The sequence below is a fragment of the Varanus komodoensis genome, unplaced genomic scaffold, assembly GCF_004798865.1.
Source record: "Varanus komodoensis strain SLA01 unplaced genomic scaffold, ASM479886v1 scaffold298, whole genome shotgun sequence".
Classification (NCBI taxonomy): Eukaryota; Metazoa; Chordata; class Lepidosauria; order Squamata; family Varanidae; genus Varanus; species Varanus komodoensis.
The window spans coordinates 11,551-34,039 of NW_025335756.1; the positions used below are offsets into that span (position 1 = coordinate 11,551).

At 39.7% G+C, this 22,489-nt stretch overlaps 1 protein-coding gene across 2 annotated transcripts in view; it reads right to left on the reverse strand.

Moving 5' to 3' along the window:
- LEKR1 (leucine, glutamate and lysine rich 1) overlaps positions 1-22,489 on the reverse strand; it is a 64,078-nt gene that overhangs the window by 10,047 nt on the left and 31,542 nt on the right. The window contains exons 7-10 of one of the 2 annotated variants that reach the window (XM_044434696.1): positions 14,237-14,314; positions 13,506-13,709; positions 8,812-8,905; positions 1,191-1,346 (exon numbers count right to left, since the gene is read on the reverse strand). In XM_044434696.1, the coding sequence (XP_044290631.1) occupies positions 1,191-1,346; positions 8,812-8,905; positions 13,506-13,709; positions 14,237-14,314 (532 nt within the window). The remainder of the gene's footprint in view (positions 1-1,190; positions 1,347-8,811; positions 8,906-13,505; positions 13,710-14,236; positions 14,315-22,489) is intronic. The other variant, XM_044434697.1, reaches the window with a different exon arrangement.

Below are 22,489 nucleotides of genomic sequence, written 5' to 3' on the forward strand. Positions count from 1 at the left end.
ATTCAAGAATAGAAATTGATTTGTTCTCTCCAGTTTTGTTCTCAAAAGAATGCTAATTCCTCAGAGAATGGCAGTAAAATACTAAAGGTACACTGAGCACAAAAGTGGAGGAAAGAAAATAAATCCTGAGAGGTCAATATAAGAAGAAAGGAGTATAAGTGTTAAAGTTTAAAAGGAGGAAATGTTTTAACGTTTTGTCCTAGTGATGCAGCAACATTTCTTGAAATACTGACACTATGGCAGACAAACAGAACTGAGTAGGAACATGGTAACCATACAGTAAGTTTGAGCATGGAGGGGCAGTGCAGGACACCTGCCAAAACTCTAGCTTAGCTTTAAAAGCTTCCACATGCAGCTCTGTGTAGATGTAGAACCCATACATGCAACTGCCCAGGGACCAAGCAGAAGAATCAGAATTTACAGGAGAGGCTGTAGTTCAGTGGAATAGCAGATGCTTCACATGCGGAAGGTCCCAGGTTCAATCCCTGGCAACCTTGCAAGGAGGTGGAAGAATTCCCACCTAAAAGCCTGACAGGTGCTGCCAGTCCATGTCAGCAATACTGGGTTAGGGTTAGGCTAGATAGACCAATAGCCTGATTCAGTCCAAGGCAGCATTCTATAGTCTAGATGTATGAGAATGACCTGAGAAAGGACCTGTTTACATGATCACTTATCCTAGGACAACAACATTTGCAGCCACTTCTGTGTCTGAATTGTCAATCCTGTTCATCAAGGACTTATTTCTTTTGACTCAGTTCTCCTCTAAGTTAGGGAAAAAAGCAGGACTGCTGCTTCTGATTGATGGAGTTTTCAGTCTCACTGAACAATACTGATACTGTGAATGATCCAAGATATTACTAAAGCTGTATGCTTATAACTCCCTGGAATTCTGTAGACACAATAACAACTCAGAAATGACAACCTCAGAGAACTGTTTGTATAAACATGTCCCTTTTGAGCAACATGCTGTGACTGAAACATCCTGAAACTGTCTGCCCAAGAATGGTTACTTCTGAGATTGTTTATTAACGTCCGCTCTAAATCATCCAAAACTAAAAGCAAGCTGGGTAATTCTGACCATGTCTAATAACCCCATTGTATAATATGACCTGCATGGTGACATGAAGAGAATGTGTTTTTTCCCTGTTCATTAAAAAAAATCAAAGCAGTTTATTTTCATTTCTTAAAACCTTCATGTGTAGCAGCTCATCTTGATCTTTCTGATATTTTGCAATTAATTCCTCATGTTTTTGTTTTTCAATTTCTAATTCCATTTTGGCTTCTTCTTTGAGTCTGAGAATCTCCTGCTTATGATGGGCTTGTTCTTTTGCTCGGTCAGTTTCAAGCTGGAAGGCAAAAGTTTTGGGTATCAGTAAGTATCTGCTCCATTTAGGCTGTGTTTCATTGAACATACAAACATACACAATGGGATGTTAGTAAAGAGATGCTGCCCAGCCCTTATATATAAAATCTTAATTAATAGAAAATATACCAAACAGATAAATGCATAACGTTCATCCAATATCATCTTAGTAATATTGAATGCATAGGTACAGTTTTGATTCTAAGTGCTGATCATAACAAATTAAGAGAGCAAACCTATAGCCCCTGGAGAGTGTCCCAAGGACCACAGGATATTTTGGCATTCCCTCTCCAGAACTGTGGATGCTGCTAGGACATCTGAAGCAGAAATCCACACAGGGATTGTTTACCCTTAGCCTGTGCAGCATTACAGAAAGAAACGTGGCAGCTTCCTCACCCAAGGTTGAAACTCTGACTTGGGGTGAGAGTGAAGGAGCAAGGAGGTGATCTGTAGCATCCTGAAGCCCCCCAGCTCCTATCTCTGCTATCCCATTAGATGCACTCAAAAGTGTGTCCAGTGAGAAAAGAACCATAAAGGAAGACAGAGAGCAAAGATCACTTCTGCCATTTCCTCTGTTGTGCCAGGTGTCTGCTGGCAGAGCACTGGATGTTCAGAGTGTTCCAGGAACAGAGCATTCCTTCCAAAAACCCCCACATAGAATAGCTCTGTCAGGTAATCACTGATACTCAGAAATGCCTGATATGCGACTAGTTTTCAAGATTCATACAGAAAACAGATCATGTTCATGATTACTCAGAAACAAGTCTCCCTATATTCATTGGTCTCATTGCAAGCCCCATTTCATTGTTTTCAGTGGAATGTAGGCAGGACTAGGAATTATGGAGAATTTAATCCAGTTTGTATTTTAATAAGAGATTAAGTGCTAATAAGTGCTAAATGTGCACATCCCAAATCTGCACATGAACCAGAATGCATTTCTACAGACACTTTAACATTTGAGTGTTGTAGTGCAGTTTGGTAATCAAAAATGTGAACAAACACTGTGAATAATGGGGAAAATGTGCACAAAAGTGCATTTCGTTAGGAGAAATTGCTTGCCAATAATGAGTACAGTAGGAAAAGTGGATGGCAATGTGTCTATTGGGAGAAATATACACAAAAATAAGTACAATTTTCATGCAGACCTTTGTGGGGAAAATAGCAAAATATAGAAACAGGATGGAATTAGCTTAAAATTAGGATTCTGACATTAGCCATGGCTGGGGACTGATAGAGTTATTCTTCCCTGGACATGCCTAGCTAGCTGGCTTGTGTCTACATTATTTGGCTTGCCCTGAATACAGGAAAATTTCTCTGGAAAATTATATGCAGTTTGTTATTTGCTGTCTGCTGTCAGGATTATTTCTACTTGGGTATTAATAAATAAAATTTATATTACAAAAACACCCTAGCAGTGATAATGTTGGGCAGGATGTTGGTTCAGAGACCTAGGGCCTCACTCAGCAGAATGAAGAGGACCCAAATATTTTGAAATACATGAAGCAAAACATGCTACCACCTATGAAAAAAACATTTCAACAGCTGTAGTATTTCATTTTTTTAAAAGGTGAGTAAAGTTGAGTAAGTAGGGAAACAAGATAGAGTCGTGGAGGAGTACATGGGGGCTATGTTTCTTCCTCTCTCATAATAGTAGAACCCAATAAAGCTGAAGAGTAGAAGATGCAGGACAGTCAAAATATTTACTTCTTACAGCATGTAGCTGAACTGTGGAATTTACTATGACAAGAAGTAGATTACACGAATTCATGGAGGATAAGGCTGTCAGTGGCTACTAACCAGGGTAGTTATGTCTAACCTCCAGTATTGGTGGCAGCAAGCCTCTGAATATCAGTTTCTGTGGAACATGAGCAAGAGGGTGTTATTGCCCTGTGGGCTTCCCTCAGATTTCTGGTAGGCTACTGTGGAAACACAATGCTGGACAAAATGGACCTTTGATCTGAACTAAGAAGGCTCTTCTCATGCTGCCTCTAAGAGATTGTGCTTACTGTTGCTCGTCATCAGTTCCAGAAAGGATGGAGTCAGGTTTTTTCACCTGGGGGAATGTGTGTGCAGCCCCCATAGGCGTGTGCACTTATTCCTACTGAATCAGGGCAATTAAACTTTTCCTCCCTCAGCATCATTTCCATATGAATAAAGAAGCATACATCATAAGCAATGAAGTGTATCACAGGTGTTTATTATGCGTTGAGTAGACAGGTCAAGAAGGAGCTCTGAATTTTCAAAGCAGTGTCAAGAAGGTATTTGACACAAAGTACTAAAATAAATATTGACTGACAGTACTGACATCACTGAGAGCTACTCTCAGGATGAAAACATTTCCATTTAGATAACGGCTGGAATCAGGGTAACTAATAATAACTATGAGCATTCTGAAGGATACTTCTCCATTATCTAGTTCAAGTTGCATAGCGACAAATGATGTTTGTCTGTCTGTCTGTGTAACCCAATGCAGCAAATGCCACCATGCCACTTTAAGCAACTTAGCATGTAATCCTATCAAGGCAAGATGCTGTCAAGATGGCCAGAGGAAAATCTGACATGCCCTCTCTCCACCCTCACATCCAATGTAGTTCATTAGCTGCAGCTTCAACGCTGCAACTGGGGCTTCAGAGCCAGTGCTGGGGAAGGGCACTCTGGAGAGCATGGAGGAGATGGGAGAAGCACAGGTTCACCAGCATACAAAGAATCCCAGCCGTGCCTGAGCCCTTCCTCCTTACAGGCAGGGGTAAAACAGTTAGATGGCCAAAATCTGCCTTGTAAATGTTTTGGAGGGTGGGATGGATGCCAAAGCAATTCTTCCCTCTGAACTCCTATCGCTGGGATGCTCTAATCCTCCAAGGATGGAGGGTTATGGCAGCCACACTGGATGGTGCTGCCCATTTTTTAAAAAATTCCCCTGCCCACCACCACTGAACAAATACTTGGATTGAAAGAGTGCTTTTTTTTTTTTTTTAAAGAGAATACGTTATGCCTATGAAATGGCACAATGACCTAAGAAAAAGACAGCAACATCTCTTTGGTCTGATGAGCATTCTCAGAACACTTGACATTCAGCACATTTTAACAGTCGTTAGCAAATACATAACTGCTGTCTCTTATTTCTATTAGTTCATTATGCATTTTAAATGCCAAGCAAACAACCGATTCTGATTGTGCAAACAGACTGACCTCATGCTAAAATTATATTCTGTACAAGAGAAAGGAAGTTGTTTGAGGCAGCTTGATTTATTAACAAAAGACTAAAATTATGTCAAAAATTATAGTATATACTGAGAGAAAAGTTACAAACATTTTAGAGCCAAGTGTTTTCAAAGCTTCATAATTGAACTTATTTAAAATGGTGGAACTAGACCCCTTCAAGGAAGCTAAAGATTGTAGATTCCTCTCTCCAGGCATCTTCTGATACAGGGCTAGTTCATCTAATCTTGTTTATCTCTTGAACAATGTTGTTGCTGTTGTTATTATGTAAAGTTATTTACATAACAAATCATTTCTGACTTATTGGTGACCCTATGAATGAATGCGCTTCAAAATCTCCTGTCCTTGACAGTCCTGCTCAGCTCTAGTAAACTGAACAAATGTAGCATTAAATAATCATGCACATGTTAATGAACCAGCACCATAAACAGAACTCACATCCCTACAGACACAGTTGTCATGTTCGCACTTCACGCGAAGTCGCTCTGTGAATCAGCTACACAGTGTGCCCAACAAATGATCAGGCTCACTGTGGCTTGATCTTTGCCTCCTCCTGCCTAGGTCCTCCAGCTGGTATCCCAGTGAGCCTAACTCTTTAGTTACTCGAGAAAGCAGAGCTATTAACTCCTCCATGTTTCACAACTTGGTTTCAGAACACAAACTGCGGTAGTTACTATGGTTCCCTTGCTAGCTATTTAAACCATTAGGAATATTTGCGCACATATTTTGAATTGTGAAAAATAAACACACTTAATGGCTAGGAAGAAATTGAGAAAACTGTGCCAATTTAAGGGCTGGGAAGCAGATGGAAGGTAAATTTGCATGCCTGCAGTTATTGCTGTTATTTCCTTCTATACTGTCCCATAGCTGAAGCTCTCTGGGCAGTTTACAACAGTGCGACTTCCTTCCTGTTGCATATGCTTGTCATGCATGCAGCACACCTATGGAAAAAGTCCTTTGTTCCCAGGCCTGCTGATATGCATACACACATCACATATGTGTTAACTGTTCTATTTCTGCAAGTGTGCAAACTTACCCTCCATTTATGGCCCTATCCTTAAATTGGTACAGATTTCTCCTCCACTGATTATGCAAAAATAATCTCGACATTAAAAAAGAAAACCCTTAGGGGTGGCAACATGGGACATAGCATGCGCCATGTTGCCACCAGCACCCCCAGTTCTTACATCCCTGCCTGGGGAGGGGGTCCTCATCACTCTGTCCCATTCAGCTGCCTGTCTGCACTTTTACGAAAAAAGCTGCCTAAGAACCACTGTAGTTGCAGCAGTAAGTGACAGTAAGTAAGGAGCAGCAAATTGTGGGTTGGGGAAGAATCTAATATTCTCTTTTCTGGAGCAAGTGGAGAAGGGTTGAAAAGGTACAAGCCACTGCGGAGTGTCATTTCAGCACTTAAAATCCAGAGAAGAACATTACTAAGCTGGAGAAATTGCCCATCACTTTGGTGTACCTTCTTTCACCATTGTTTCCCCTTTGCACATGTTCTTTAACTGACAGCTAGGGAACTGTGTGCCATTTAGCCTAAATGCAGTCTCACCTTGCCAGTCTGTTCCCTACTCCAATTTGCTGCTCTGTGTGTCAGCTGAGACAGACAAGGAAATTGACCAGGCAAGACTCCATATACAGGACAGCCCCAAGTGTGCTTGAGAAGGATGGACAAAAACATTCCTATGAATAAATAACCCAACTGCACAATTTTCTGGGTGAAAAAAATTAAAAGGTGTCACACCAGTGATTCCCAGTGTAAGGTGCCCCTTGGGCATCAGTGGAGGGATCGTCACTGGTGGTGGAACAAAGGAGATTAAGAAGTGTGGCAGGAATACAGGGATGATAAAATTGGCCCCCCGGTTTTAGACAATACAACTCCCTGGGGGTCAATCAACCCCTGGAATGTGCTCCCCAGAGAGGTCCGCCTGGCACCAACGTTATATTCCTCCCAGAGCCAGGTAAATACCTTTTTATTCAACCATTATTTTAATAATCAAGGGCTTTAGATGTTTTAGGATTTTTTTCTTTTTTCTCTTTTCACAGTTGCATTTTCTATTATTTTCCTCCTTTTTCTCAAGTTCATGATGTGCTGTTTTATATTGTTTTAATAATTGAGGTTTTATATTGTGATTTAATATTTTGTAAGCCACCCTGAGTGCTTGGTGGAAGGATGGGATATAAATGCCTGTAATAAATAAATAATAAATAAATAAACAAGCCATTTGTTGTCAGATAAGCCACCCTGGAGATAAGATATAGGTCAGGCAAAACCAGTACACATCATGGCTAGTTACCCACGTTAGGTTGTCATGTTGTGTGAACCAGGGTAGTAGGTTTCAGTTGAATCAGTTTACCCATTCAACTGGAAGTCATTAGTGATAAGTGACAGAAATGAAGCATGCATGAATATGCACCAAACAATTGCATTGTATTAGAAACAGCAAATGTTAGGTCTCTTTTGTGAGGTTTCTTTTTTATTGCTTGAAAGTAGAAAGACTTATAGCAGGCTTTCCACCATGACAAATGTTCAAAAGATTGTATTTCCATTCAGATGCAATCCTACACACACTCACCTGGACCTAAGTAGATAGGTATAATTAGAAATGTAGCCATGTGTAAGTATTGCCATGATTGCCATGAACTGGCCTTATAAGTTCTTAAATAGGTTGTAAATGGGCTCAAAATCATTCACATGTACCATCATCTATTTTGTGCTTTGTCTAAATAATTGCTAAATAAATAATTACTAGACATTTGGAATAACTCAGTCTGGGTATTCATGGTCTGAGCCATGACTTCAATATTTCCACATGACTTAAGAGGCTTCCATCACCCCTAGTTTGCAGGTGTCTTATTTGAACCTAATCCATGCACTAGGATAAACTAGGGGGAGTCATTTTGATCCTTGAAACTATGGATTATATTAACAGCATATTTAATTGGATAGGAAAGCACCTGCTTCTTGCTTACATTCATATACTGTAGACAGGTATAGTTAAACTTCATGCAGAGGAAAGCCTTTGCTATGAACTGCCCATTTCATTGTCCAGAAAAATGAGAAAAAATATACCAATAGATTTTCTTAGTTTCTCTGTGCTCAGTTTCAGAATTTAGAAGACATTTCTAGTTCAGAAGGCTTTGGGGAATAACTGCTACCACATACACTCGCTTGTCTCTCTACATGCTTGAGGACTACTCTTTTTTCTGGGAATCTGTTTGGAACACAAATGACAGAAGGGAATTTGACTTAGAAACTGCTAGGGAAACCATTTTCCATTGTAACTCTTTTTCTGTGCTGCTGGAGGAGTGGTTATTACTATCTAGTAAAACTGGCCTAAAACCTACCACATATTATACTCCCCCAAAGGACAGGGTGAGTACCCTGGGTCAAAGTCCAGATAGCAAAGTACCTTCAAAAGCTGCTGTGGAAGGAACAAAAGAAATGAACTAAGAGCTCTCTCAGAATGATGTTTCATCAAGGGAGTACATCCAACGGCACTTCAATAGTTAGCTAGGAAGGCTGTCCCATAAAAATGAGCAGGGAGAGCACTCAGATTGCTTCAGCTACAAGGGAAACAGAGGGAGAGACACAGCAGTTGGAACTGAAGAAACATTGATCGGGCTGGCTAGGGCTGATGGAAGCTGAAGTCCCAAACACCTGGAGAGCACCATGCTGGGGAAGGTTAGAAAAGAGGGTGTGGACACTCCTTTGTCCGTTTCAACAGAAGGCTTTGCTGGGAAATTTCCAACTATTCCTAGTTTATGAGATGAAATGTAGTCTTACAGCCAAGGTGTTCTGATAAGCACACAAAATGGCAGCAGAACAATACTCTGCTGCCATTGTTCAGTGCAATGCTGCATTATTTTAGTTAAACATGGTTTCCTGAGATGATGGTACTTTTACTGTTAATAAAGAGCAATTTTATTATTTTATACTGCTGTTTTTTAAAATGCCATCCTGATTTTACTTGCTTTTATGAAATGCTTCTTGTTTGTATGCTACTCTAAGGGCACTACAGAGCCATATAGCAGAATAATTAATACATAATAAATAAACAAACAAACAAATGGTATTTTTCTGTGTAGGAAACTTAACTTTGGATGAAGTAGCTTCCAGGAGAACAGAAGCTGTTGGAAAATGAGTGTCAGGGATATCTGCTTGATAACTGACTGAAGTTAAGGAAAACAGATAAACATGGTGATGATTGGAAATCCAGTATTACCTTTTCTTGCCAGTTCTTTTCATTCAGCACCTTTTGCCTTAATGTTTCCTGCAGCTGCTCTGTTCTGCTCTGATGAGAAGTCAGCATAGCCTCCCTAAACAGGACAAATATTCAAGAATATTGTATGCAACGCGAGTATGAAAACAGCTGTAGGTTATGAGATCTGGCTCCATCTTTCCATTCAGTTGCAATACATGTGGTGTCTGTTAAATTTTGTTTTATTCTACTGCACTGTTCAGCAGTCCTGTTAGTCTCTAACAGCTAAAACCTGTGTACGTTAGGGGTGCACAAGCATTTTGACTTTGAAGGCTGCAACAGGTGTACCCTGGGATGCCAGAGGCTGCAGATATGCACACAACCTTACTCATACTCTCACACATTCAAACACACACCCACACACGCATAGACACAGGGCTTTCCCATGCTAGAACTAGTGGGTTGGGTTTCCCTTGTTAGCACTTAGTACTAGCAAGGGAAAGAGCACCCTTAGCTCTGATCTCTTATTTATTAGAAATTGTTGTTTTAAGTGTTCTTTTAAATATTGTAAGCCGTCCTGAGATTTTTGTATAATAGGATACATAAAGGCTTTTGATGATGATGATGATGATGATGATAAGAAGTAGTAGTTGTCTATGGCACTGGCTTAAATAACAACATGGGATGGTATGTTCATTCTAGACCACAAAGACTATGGGCTAGAGTACATCATTTTATTTGGTCAATCTACCAAAGGAAATCCCAATACAATCCATTCCCATTCCAAGAATGTTCAGGAACTTCCAGCTGTGTAAAAAGCATCTACTTTTGTCACACAATGCCCATGAAATATAATCCACATTATAACACTCAATCTACCATAGTAAGATACAGTGCACATAATTCAGTTCTGATGTCCTCACTGTTTCTCATTCATTGTCCTCTCTAGGCAAAGAGGTCAAGTCAGTACTAACATGCCTAGTACTAAAAAGTTCAAAGCAAGTAAACTGATCTGATTTCTATCCCACCCTATCTCTTTCAGCTGCAGCTTTCAACCTGGGAAGAATGAAATATATCTGTTCTCATCCACACTTAGAACTGGGATCATTCTGTCATCTGCAGAGTTTTCTGGTGTGCCACTTTGGAGGAAATATTCTTTGACTTAAAGGAAGCTGGCAAATTTGAGAACACTTGGTCTAATTGAAATCTCATTGTTTGAAAGGATGCCCAAAAATGCTCTGCAGAATTCCAGTGTGTATAAACAGCTTCATGCAAGAAGGACTGATCATCTTTCCAATGCTGAGGGAAACAGGGAAGTACCCGCTCACCTCAAGGGCTATGCATGAACCACAGTCCCTAGCTGAAGTTGCTGGGATGTGATATAGATGCTGGCATCAACACTGTAATCCATTTCTGTTTATTCCTGTTAAATAACTCTTATTAGAGGCAAAAGTTCTAAGATGGGAAAAATAACTGCATGAGGGAAATGAATAATCCTAATGTTTCAGTTCCAAGCAGAGAAGCTTTATTCAATTAAATCATAATTTATACAAGGTTTCCTCAGAAAAAAAATAGTCCTGTATTTAATCAAGAACTTTTTACCTTCACACACACACATACACAGGAAAACTAGATATATCCTTGGTTTTCTGTGTGCCAGTTCCTAATGGAGCATGTCATGGAGGAGATATTTAGCAAGTGTAGTTTCTTCTGTAATCACTAAGTCCCCCGGTACCACAAAGCTCTTAATGGAACAAGAGTCTATTAATTCAAACCTCTGTCTTCATTTCCGCTGTACTAACTTGCATGTACTAACATTTTTCATCACCTCAAGATAGGATTTACATGAAACTAATCTACCTGAAAGGGTCCAACAAGGCAGCTTTGTGACTGTTCCTAAATGGAGTGAATCAAGTGGGACTAATTTTCCTGAAGTCTTCAATGAATAGCATACTGCAGCCACCCCTGAACAAGCTGCTAAAATCATGCTTGCCTGTCACCAAGGACTGTCACATCTGTTACTTGCTGGATCTCTTTTGCATCTACCACTAGGTGACTAGATGGTCCAAGGTGACTAGATGTTCCAAGTTACAGTGACAGAGTGTGTGGCAGGAACAGGGGAGTGACTGGGATCCTGGGATTGTGCTTGATCCTTTTTTCTACACAATTATCCTAAATACTCTGTCCCTGAAAGTTGCTACAGATCCCCTCTCACAAAGACATTTATACTGCGGGTCAAATGTAGTCCCCAATTTAGATTAGGAAAAAGGCCCAGGAGAAGAGTTAACTCCTCAAGTACAGTTTTTTTTTTTAATCTGTTCTCTGTCTTTGGAGTTTCTTTTCAATTAAAAACAATTAAAAAATAGAGGACAAGCTTTTCACACATTTCCCAATATTTTATCTTGGTCTAAATGCTGACCTCCTCCTAATGTAAACTAGACTAAGAATCCCCTCACCCTTATTGAGCAGAAATGTGGTATTACTGGGGTTCCTGAAATAAATAAATTTGCAATATAATTTAACAGGGACATAATCTGAAAACCCTAATAAATTATAGGAGTGTTTGGATTAAAGAGCCTTTGGATACCTATCTGGAACCCATTAAAGACTATGAAAGCACATTTCTTTCACTGCCAATGGATGCTGAAGCACTCCCTGTTTAATAGGCGATATATGTAAGCACAACAATGCATAGATTTTAATTACAATTTAATTTATAATTAAATTAAATTATATAGATTAGCTGCATTCCCGCCACCACTGTAGACATTAACATAAGAAGAATATATATTGAGAAGTAGGAAAATGAACATGGATGGACAATTTCATACTTAACACTGATTTCAAGGACAGGCAGAACAACCTAATGTCCCTTAGACAGCATCTAGAAGGCCATAGGATTTTGGAGAGTCCTAGCATCAATAACAGAAAACAGCTCCAACATCAGATCTAGGACTCCACACTCAGAATGTGCTCCTGCTACATCACAGTCAGTACAGAAAGAAGTGTGCCAACTGCTTTCCTAAGATCACAAATGTGACCTCAGAGAAGGAATTTAACTGGCATTCTAGGGAGGTGAGAAAAGGGACCAGGTATGAGGTATTCTTTCTGTGCCTCGGTTTCCTTCCCACCTACTTCAAAGCATAGCAGTAAAATAGCCAGTATCAGCCATCTAGCTGCTTTGTAGGTGGAGCTGACCTTCATCTCTGGAAAGTCTCTCAGGACTGTGCCTTAAGGTTTTAAGAGAGCTAACATTTTCTGGATGCACTGCATTGTACCTGCACCCATTTATTTCCTGCATTCAGGAAAACTCCAGTCAGCTTCCGAAGCCAATCCTCCAGTCTAGGATCCTTGGAAAAAAGTGTGGGATGCAGAAGAAGCTTGTGCACTGTCAGCTTCAGTGTGTACCTGAAGCTTTCACACAACTTCCCTATTCACTAGCATGTTTGGAACATCTCTGCACATCTCCATCACATTCACATGCCTAGCCTTATCCTGTTGCCTGGAGGAATCATTTAAGAACTGACACTTTAAAAAGCACCCACAACACTATAATTCTGTACAAATGAGATGTTACCTGAATACTTTTAATGACTGTTTTTAGCTCGCAGTATTGAGAAACTGGAAACATCTGCTGTATAAATGACAGCACTGTGCTTACTGGTTTCAGTTGTGCCATTTGTTTGCACACATTATTTAAAGATATACTACTTACCAGAAAGGTCCAGCAAACTTCCCTCATATGACAGCATGTTCAGAAAAATGTACACAGAACCATTTTATCATCGATACTTTTTTGGTTAAAAACAGAAAGTAATTGCAGTGTGTAACTAACGGTGACAACAGAAAAAGATGTACCATAGCTGAGAACTGATACAGTGCAACAGATGTGAACTAAGAAATCTCATGTTAGCCTTAAACTCATATAAAATCCCACAGTAGACCTGAACTCACATCATTGATATGGGGACAGAAATATTGAACAATCTTTCAGGTTTGCCTGTGGTGATTAGGTATATGAGATGGAGCGTGGTAATTAGCAACTGAAGTTATGTGGGACCATATTTTTATAGGCATATGTCTCTGGGAGGCATGGGGAAGGCTTCCCACTTGTAAGACCTTTCTTCCCAGTGGTATCTGTTTGTAGGATGTGAGTCCTTCCTCCACAAAGACTGCAGCTGAGGGGCAGGCAGAAGCCATTATTGTCCTCTGCCCCACTTCACCAGACATTGCAGACCTACCAAGATAATACATGTGAAGAATTTTCAGTATTTTAAATACTATACCAAGGTGTGTGTTCCAATTCAGAGACAATCAGCTGTGCTTGAGTCTCACTGAAAGCAAATGGGATTTGTTAATTGTAGCCAATTCCTCACATTAATTTTAATTAAGCTTTATTAACTTCCTTTGGATTGGGGCCATTCTTTCCCTATACAGTTCAGACTGCAAGCCTAATGACATTAAGGAACAAACCTCACTGAGTTCAGTAAACTACGTCTAACAAAACAAATTCATGCTTATACTTAAAAATATTCTATTTCTTCTTATTAACATATTGTTTTAGTGCAAAGCTATACTGTGCTCTATAATTATAGAGTCGAGAACTGCAAAGAATCAATCTGAAGGGGGACTTTTAGTTTGATGATATTCTCAGAAAGAAAATCTGGGCAGAACATCCCATCTTGTAATGCCAAATGTGGCAAGTCATTTCTGATTACCTTTCTTGCTTAAGCATTACCACTTCTTCCTCTTGCTGCTTGAGAAGGCACTTAATTGTTTCCAGTTCCCTCTCTAAATGCCTGGTTTGTTTTTTAAGATCCTCTTCTTTCCTTTCTTTCTCAATCACTTCTTCCTGTAAACGTCGGCATGCTTGTTGGCAGGCAAGCAAAGATTGTTTTTGCTCTGTCAGAGAATGAGTAAACCTAAAAGTTAAAAAAAGACCAAAATGTCCTAACTGAAACATTTAGCAAGTATACAGAAAGATGTATTTTTACAGAGTCTTTACAGTAAATTATGCAAAGAATGTTTATGTAGTAAACCAGTGTGCAGATGAATGAAACATATCAGAAATGAGACTTGGAACTACAGAGTTTAGTACATCATTGTCACATGCTCATTGGAAGTGCAACACAACCAACAGGAGGTGATGATAGACTTAAACAACACAATAACCTATAGTCAAGGAATGTGTATGGGTTGGGCATGGGTTGTTGCTGAAAAGTGATTTACTGTGTCAGCTGGCACCAGCTGTGCTAACAATCCAGGAAGAGGACCCATGGTTTGCTGTAGGATTGTGAACTGTGGGTTATTCATCGTAGTTTGTTATTGCATCAGGATATAAATGCAAAAAATAATAAACAAAATGCAACACAACTAGAAGATACTGCACACTGCACAACAACATTTATATTTGTCTTTGCATACAATTGTAACCAATTGTGACTCATACCAAGATTCAGATCTTCTCATTTCAGAAGCCAGTTTTTGGAGTTTATCTTGATGAACTTCAACTTCTTTTGACTTCTTTCTAGAATACAAAATTTTGAATTATAAATCCCACTCTCTTTTAAAAGTAACAGAACATTTTTTGAGCAGTGGTCTTCATTTGTAGCTTATTAATGTTCTTTTACAGTGTTTCTGCTTAGCTTGTAGAAAAACAAATCAGAATGTACACCTAATGCTGGGACCCAGTCTCAGTGTTTCACTGGGCCTGTCAGCTTTACTTAGAATGTGATCAGGAGTTGTCTGGAATGATTTAGGCCTTCAAAACCCTGTGGAATGTCAAACCCTAAAAAGAAAGGCCATAAGGCAGTTTTTGGTTTTCTCAGACATAGGATCTGTCAGCCTCTCTGGGAACCTAGCACGAGTGGGAACTAGCAGAGGTGTCATTCAGCCTGACCCCTGAAGAGTCGACAGGAAATATCTACACTCAAAAACAGGTCCTGTGATAGGCTAAAACTTCTATCATTTAGTTGTTCAGTTGGAAGGCTACTGTAGCCAGTCCCTCCTTGAAATACATGTGTTTAGCTTGCAGCTGTGGCTAGGATCATCCTGTCTTCTTGGTGTGCATCTTTGTGTTTGGATCCATCACTGCTGGTACCTAAAAAAGCTTTCAGGATGCTCTCTACCTCTTGGGACCTTTTGTTCCTCTTGACACTTTGCAACGAATCTGCAAAGTCTGCAATGTTTATTTTGGGCTATGTCTCCCTGTGGACAGTGGTTTATGTGATTTTCATGACATGGACCCCGGGGGTCCTGAACTTGGACCCTGAACTTATGACTCTCCTATGCCTAGATCTATGCAGTATAGATATCCAAAGCTGGGGTCTCTGATGTCAAGACACCTACATGTGCGGACTTTCACGGATCTTAAACATACACCGATTTTGTAGATATGTTAAAACTGGATTCAACACAGAGTACACAGTTGGCACTGACCTTTGTGTGGGTGCAGATTAAAGTATTTCCCCTGAAGTCTGTTTGATTTTCCAAGAAAGTTGACTGTGGGAATCATTTCACCCCTCCCCATTACTCTGAGCAACAGAGATTACAACTGAGTGACCTACTACATGTTTGTTGAAGGGTGTAATTGTTAAAGTTTTGCCATGAGATTCTTTATAATGAAAGTAGCTTTGCTGATTCAGAGTTTCCTACATCGCACTGCTAGGCTCTTGGCTTGCAGGATCAAGCTCCTGTCACTTTAGTACAGGATCATATTTCCTCTTTAGCTTAAGATAAGCAATTATTAAAGTGTACCAGCCTTCCCCAAACTCTTGCCCTCCAGAGGTTTGGACTATAACTCCCAGCATCCCTAACATTTGGAGGGTACCCAGCAAGTATCATCAAATTTAATGAGGCTTGCTTCAGAGTAGACATGACTATGATTACAATTGCCATGTCTGTAATCAAGTCAGCATCTCTCCTCACCCAACTCCCAGTTTATGCAACTACCACACTGTAATTCCTTGTCATACGGACAACAACCCCTGTTCTACATCCAAAAATTAAGAAACAGTATTAAGGATAGAAAACAAATAAGGAGATGTATATATGATAGCAGAAACTCTTTTTTTGTGACTGTGCCTCAGCTGGACATTCTTTTGGCTCAAGCATATTTGCACAGAAACACAAACAGGGTGACCATGCACACATTTCCAAAGGAAAATATGACAAATTTTAATGTAATATTTGCATATGCTAGTGCATATGCAGAAAGAATTGCTGTAATAGAAATACACTACTTTTCCCTGTAGTGGGGAAAACAGGTGACTCGTATAACTGTTCAGCCAGCTGTTAGTACTATCTATAGTCATCTGCTGAATCTGCTCAGTCTACAGCAACTTCAAACCATCCCTTACGGTTCTTTAAGTCAAAGTTGCTGGATAGCCTTTCAATTAGACAACTTTCTCCTGTACAACAGTACACAAAGGAAGTGGAATGCAGGCTTTGGAATGGTACATCCAGGGCTGACATCAGGAATAGCTGAGCATGGCAGGGGGACCGCACCCAAGCCAGGCAACCTTCTTGTCACCTGCCTCTCACTGTAGACCAGGTAACAGTGGTGGTGGTGAGGAGGTGCAGTATGAGCAAGCAAGAGCCATCGTAAGAAACAGGCGGTGGTGGAACACAAGCATTATCGTGGCTAGGCAGGTTTATTGGGAGAGGTATCTTCCTCAAGGATGCTCAACAATTTGGAGTCAACACTGGATATACCTCAGGGAAAGCCCCCTCCCATAAAAAACTTCCTAATTCCCCAGATCTGTTAGGTAGGCCCTTTTCTGTGCCATGCCTAAGGTGCAAGATGGTCGGTGGGGGAAAGGAAAAAGGACCTTTATGGTGGCTGCATCTGATTTGTGGAACACTTTATCTCATGAGGTGTGGCTGGTTTTCTCTTTGTTTCCACTGATCAGTGAAGTTTATTTTTCTGGCTGACTATTGGCTTGCTGGAAATATGCTGTTTTAGGTGATGAATGTGGCCTTTGATCTGCTAAACCTGTCTCTGTTTTATACTGTTTGTATTGTAATTATAACAGCTGAGATATTTTAATTGTCAAAAGCTGCTCTACATAATGCATAACATTACTATAAATTTCTGAATAAACAAATAAAGAAAGCAATATTCAGAAATGAATGATAGGAAGTGGTAAGGAATGTGAAACAGAACTAAAACTGTGTAAAGCAGCTGGCAAATGTTGCACTGAGAATGCTATAGAATCCCAATGGTCACAATTTTTCTTGATTTTTAAGAGGCATTCCTTTTGAAAGACTGTGTTCTCTGAAAAGCTTGGTCTTTCCTAAACATATATGGGGAAGTGTGCGGGTGGGATAAAGAATCTCCTATTTGTCTGAACTGATTTAAATCAGGATGGCTCAGAATAATGAATCATTTGACTCCATGTCACAAGATCCATAATCAGAATGGATATGCTTTCTGACAGGTGAGGCAGAATGAGGGCTGAATGATTAATCCTCTCAACCAGAAAGAGAAAGTCACTATATGAGGACACAAGAAATCTCATAATTTTTACAAACGTGTGAGGCTTCTACATTCACACACTAATCGATTGTTTCACTAATCCACAGCTTAATTTTTCTCCTTACTGAGTCAAAACCCTAGTCTGTAAACCCTCTAAGCTTACTGCAGGAGTGCTGCATTAACTTGCAATATTTTTCTTTCAAATTCCAATTGTTAATGTTGATTTTCTGCAGATACATCAAGCAAAAGGCTGGAAGTTGGTATAAGGATGACTATGCAGAGTAACAGCACAATCCAATGTGGCTGTCCATGGCCCACAGGACTCAGAGGATTACAGCTATTTTATTAAGGAAGGAAGGAAGATGTGTGGAGGCAAAGACTGCCACCACACTTTTCTGATCCTGCAAAACACTGAAATGTCCAACACTGCCTGTTTTGCCTCTGCTCGTGAGGCTGGAGGCCCACTAGGTGTCTTCCAGCAGAACTTCTCCCTGTATCCCCAAGTACCATCCAAGGCTGTTCTAAGGCCAGTCTTCTGTCCTCAGAGCTGCAGCTAGAGTGCAAAGGATGGAGCAAAGGCACTCCAACACTGGAACTTTGGCCTTTTCTGCAGCCATCCAGATAGCATTTTGCAGTCACAGATTTGCACCCCAAGGAGGTTATTAAATACTTCCTTTTGCTGGAAGATTGGAAGAAAACATGGCAATTAGGAAGAAAGAGAAAGCCCAGTAGTTTCTTAATGTGCTGAATGCATGCAAAGTACTAATGACAAACTAGCTAATGAAACCAAAACAGGACTATGTGGTTCAGGTAATACCATGAGGATAGAAACAGATGAAGGGAGCAGTTAAGTAGTGCAAGACTACAGGAGGTAAGGTTATGCCACATGCGCTCTGCCTCAGGAGGTGGCAAAATATCTTGGGCCAGCAATATAGTGATACATGCTTTATCTGTGGAAACCTATGGGCTTTTTGCGTCACCTGGCCCTTGCTGAGCTCATCCCACCTGAACCATAATTTTTCACAGGTTTTTGGGTCCTTTTACCCACAGGAAAAAAGCAGACACGGGTAACAATTTTAAGTAGGAAAAAGCCTGGGAATAAAGCATTAAAGCAGATTGTCTCATCCCCTAATCTTCAGCCAAGATTTCAGCCTTTCTTAGATGCTTTTCCCTTAAAAAGAAAAGAAACCACCGTTGGGCAAAATGTCATTCAACTGTACATGCAATTTGGCCTCTGCAGTTCTCAAACTAATTTCTTTGGTGTTACACTGGTATATTTTGGTGTAAATGTGTAGCCAATTATCATATATTGTTTATTATTTTTATATAAAGGCATAGCTTCGAAATGTCTTTCCATTTGTTCTATTTTCTCTCATCTCAGATGTCAAAAATAATTAGCCAACTGCACAATGATTTATCTTAATTACTGTCAAATAACTGCTGCATGAACGTAAACACATTTTCTTGAGAAATGCAGGACAACCTTTAAAGTCTAAAGAATTTCTTTTGAAATTTGTCTAGTCAATGCTTTCCAGAACTGACTGTCACAGCAATTTATGTATCTGTTGAATTCAAGTATTTAGTTCAAAGTATGGTTTATAGTTGTTACATATGGCATGTAAAAATGATGTCTTGATTTAATACCATTACGTGTTAACATTGCCAGTAGGCATTCCTTTGAAATTTATAGATATTCTTTAGTAACGTGACTCAAATGTTCAAGATTATAGCTGTAAATCCATGAAATATAATAGAGACATCACAGATGTTAACTCAGGATGAATATCACTAATTATATACCAAAAGCACCTTAGTCTGAGTGCCAAAATTGAAATGAGAAGTTTAATGCTCGCTGCATTTCAGAACTGGGTCGTTCTATTACCCAAGTGAGGCAGATAACCTGTGCAAACTCAACGCTATCAACGTATTTCTGTAAGCTGTTTTTAGAAGAATTATTTCAGAAAACTTGTTGCTATCTATTTCCCATGGTGATTAATATTCTTGCTTGTCCCATACATTCCTAAAACTGGCATTTCCCGAATGGGCACATATGGGTACCAGAGATAGGATATATAAACAGAGGGGAGCACCAACCCTAATCATTTGTGTGCATGTAGAATGTGACATTTGCTGTAGTGAAATAGTACATTATTCTGCAGAACTGTATTGAAGGTCATGCTTGAACAGAAAATGAGTCACAAGAAAAGGGAGAGCGAGAGATAAAGCATGTATGGACAAGTGCATCTCTCAACATTTCCCATTGGGCTGGTAAATTAAAGATCTTCATTCTTCAAACATATCCCAAGAGATTACAACTGTCCCTGCCAGCTGTTTGGACAATGTGCCTTCCTCAAGACTCAATGGTTGTTGGGGTTTCTTGTTGCCATACATAATGCCAGCCTGGAAAAACTAGTGTGGAACTTTATGACAGAACAACCCGACATAGCTAGCAACTCACAATGGGTTGTCATATCTTACAAACCCATTCACTGTGTATCATGGAACAACTGCAGAGTTCCTTTCAGCATTGTTGCTTGGACAGGTACTTCAGTATTCAGGTTAGAAGATTTATCAGTTCAAATTTTTAGTTGTGTCTTTAATTGGAACTCCAAAAGAACTGTCCCTATCTTTATCTTTATCTTTATCATTACATTGCATTTATATTCCACCTTCTTCCTCTTGTAAGGAACCCAAGGCAATTTACAAGGTTTTCACCATCTCCATTTTATACTCACAAGAGCAGCAACCTGTGAGATAGGTTAGGCTAAGAGCCAGTGACTGGCCCAAGTCACCCACTCAGTTTCATGGCTGAGTGAAGACTCAAACCCAGATCTTCTGAGTCCTGGTCCTGTACTCTGAATCACTACATTACACTACACTGGGTCACATATTTCACAAATTATTTAGCATTTAGAATGTATTTAATAGGGCCCTGCAGTTTAAATATTGGATATTAAAAATGATGGGCCTGTCCATTGCCTAGTTCTTGAGATTCTATTTAGAGTAAGTTTCCAGAAGTTGGCAGATATGTGTTACAAGTGAGTGACATTTAAACTTAAGGCAATTATGTTTTCAGTGTAATTTAAAGCTAATATGTGATCATTTACTGTAGCAACCAGAAAATATTGAATTTATAGTGCTGTTTTTTCAGTAAAGCAGAAATAAAAACAGGCAAGCAGTGGAACAATTCAAATGACGCTAGAGCTGGAAACTCAGAGACATTTCTCATCAGTTTAGTATTACTTCACCCAATAATAATGCAATATTTATATTTAAGCAGTAACAGGATACATTATTTTTCTAAATTAGAGCTAGTATATAAATATCTAAAAAGTATATGTGGAAACTCATTAATATATTTTTATGTACAAGTATTCACTGTGTTTTTCATTTACATTACTGTTAAAATATTTAGAATGCTTAGCAACAGTGTATTTTGTAGTTCTGATATAAAATTACAATGTACATGTCATAAAGAAAATTCTGTGTGTCTATAAAGTAAATGTATGTTTGCGCTCTCTCTCTCTCTCTCTCTCTCTCTCTCTCTCTCTCTCTCTCTCTCTCATACACACTTGCTCTGAGGAAATTCTACGGAAAGCATGATTGTTGTCCTATGAGATCACAGTGTAAGAATGCTATATCTAAACGTAAATGTTTTTTCAACCTTAAGCCTGCCACAAACAATACAAATATAAAAGGAACCTTACTCCTGCATTTGTCATGGACAAAAGTTCACCTCTTATAATAAAACAGAAAAAAGAAACATTGTTGAGAATAAATGTTTCAAATCCTGGATGAGATCTACAGTGTGTCAAAACCATACTTCAGTGGTAAAATGCATGCCTAGCATGTAAAAACTCACAGTCAAGTTCTCGTAACTGCAGGTAAGTCTGGGGCAATCCCTTGTCTGAAGACTTGGAGAGCTGCTGGACAGTTAGCGTGGATAGTGTTCATCTGGATAGACCAATGGTCACATTCAGTAAAAGGCAGCTTTCTAAGCTCCCCTGGAGCTTGAGCACATGCAACAAAGCCTGTTGATGGGGAAGTTGGTGGCCAATTTCTGCCTCTGGTACCAGTCCCTTGTTCTTCTTGAAATATACTCTGGAGAGTCCCTTGACTTTGCATGAGCTGAAAAGCCCTTATAGCAGGATGTGAGACTACAAACAACCCAAGACTAGAGTCAACCACCACTTACTGTACTAAGTACAATACAGACAGATACTAGACTAGATAGACCATATGGTCTGATCCCATAGGATTCTTTTTATGGAATCCTATGGATTTTCTGCTTTAACCCATTCTGATCAAAGCTGGGACTGTATGTTCACTACCTACCCTTGTAACTCCTCCATTAATATCTATTGGATACTGACTAGATCCTTTTCCCATGCTCAGCCTTCTTTATGCACCACAAGGACTAGGCTTCTTCCACACCAACAGTTTATGTGCAATCTGAGTCAGCCAGGTGGTCATGCTGACACAATGCTTTCTCCACACAAGCTTTGTGATAGCATTTTTGGTGACTGGGTGTAGAGAACATAGTAACCCACACACAAGGGTTGAGTGTGCAGTGTTGTTGAACCATGGGTTAGTGTGTCATCTGAACACAGCTGGGCTAACAACCCTTGGCTTTGTAACTACAAGCAACCTATGCAGAGAACTAATTTTTGGGGTTGGTCACCAGGGATTGTTATCTCAGATGAGTTCAGACAACAAGATAACCCATGCTCCAATAGCAACACACTCTCAAACCATACTCAACACACAAGCATCTTTTATTCAATATTTATGAGCGTTGCCTTGTCTTTACGTTTGTGTAGTTATTTTCCAGTTAGCATTTGAGCCTCTCTGCCCCCTTTGCCAGCCCTACTCAGCCTCTGACTTTGCAGGATTTCCTGTTTTCTTTGCGGCTCTTGTGTTCATGTTGTACAATTGCTGGATATTATATTCTGCTGGATGGAATGCTTTGGAGGAGGGGTGGGCTGTGTGCAGCTGTTCTTTATCTCTCCAACACTGGAAAATTTTGGACTCAGATGCTGAAACACAATGGAGCTTTTGTCCTGGGTCCTGCTATGCCATTGTTTTGCGTGTTCTTTCTACACTGTATTTTGCAGGATACTAACAGTATTTGCAATATTTAGAAAGCTGGGCTAGGAGATCCAGCTTCACATTCCCACTTGGCCACAAAATTTGCTGGATGATTTTGGTAAGCAGATATTTCTCAGA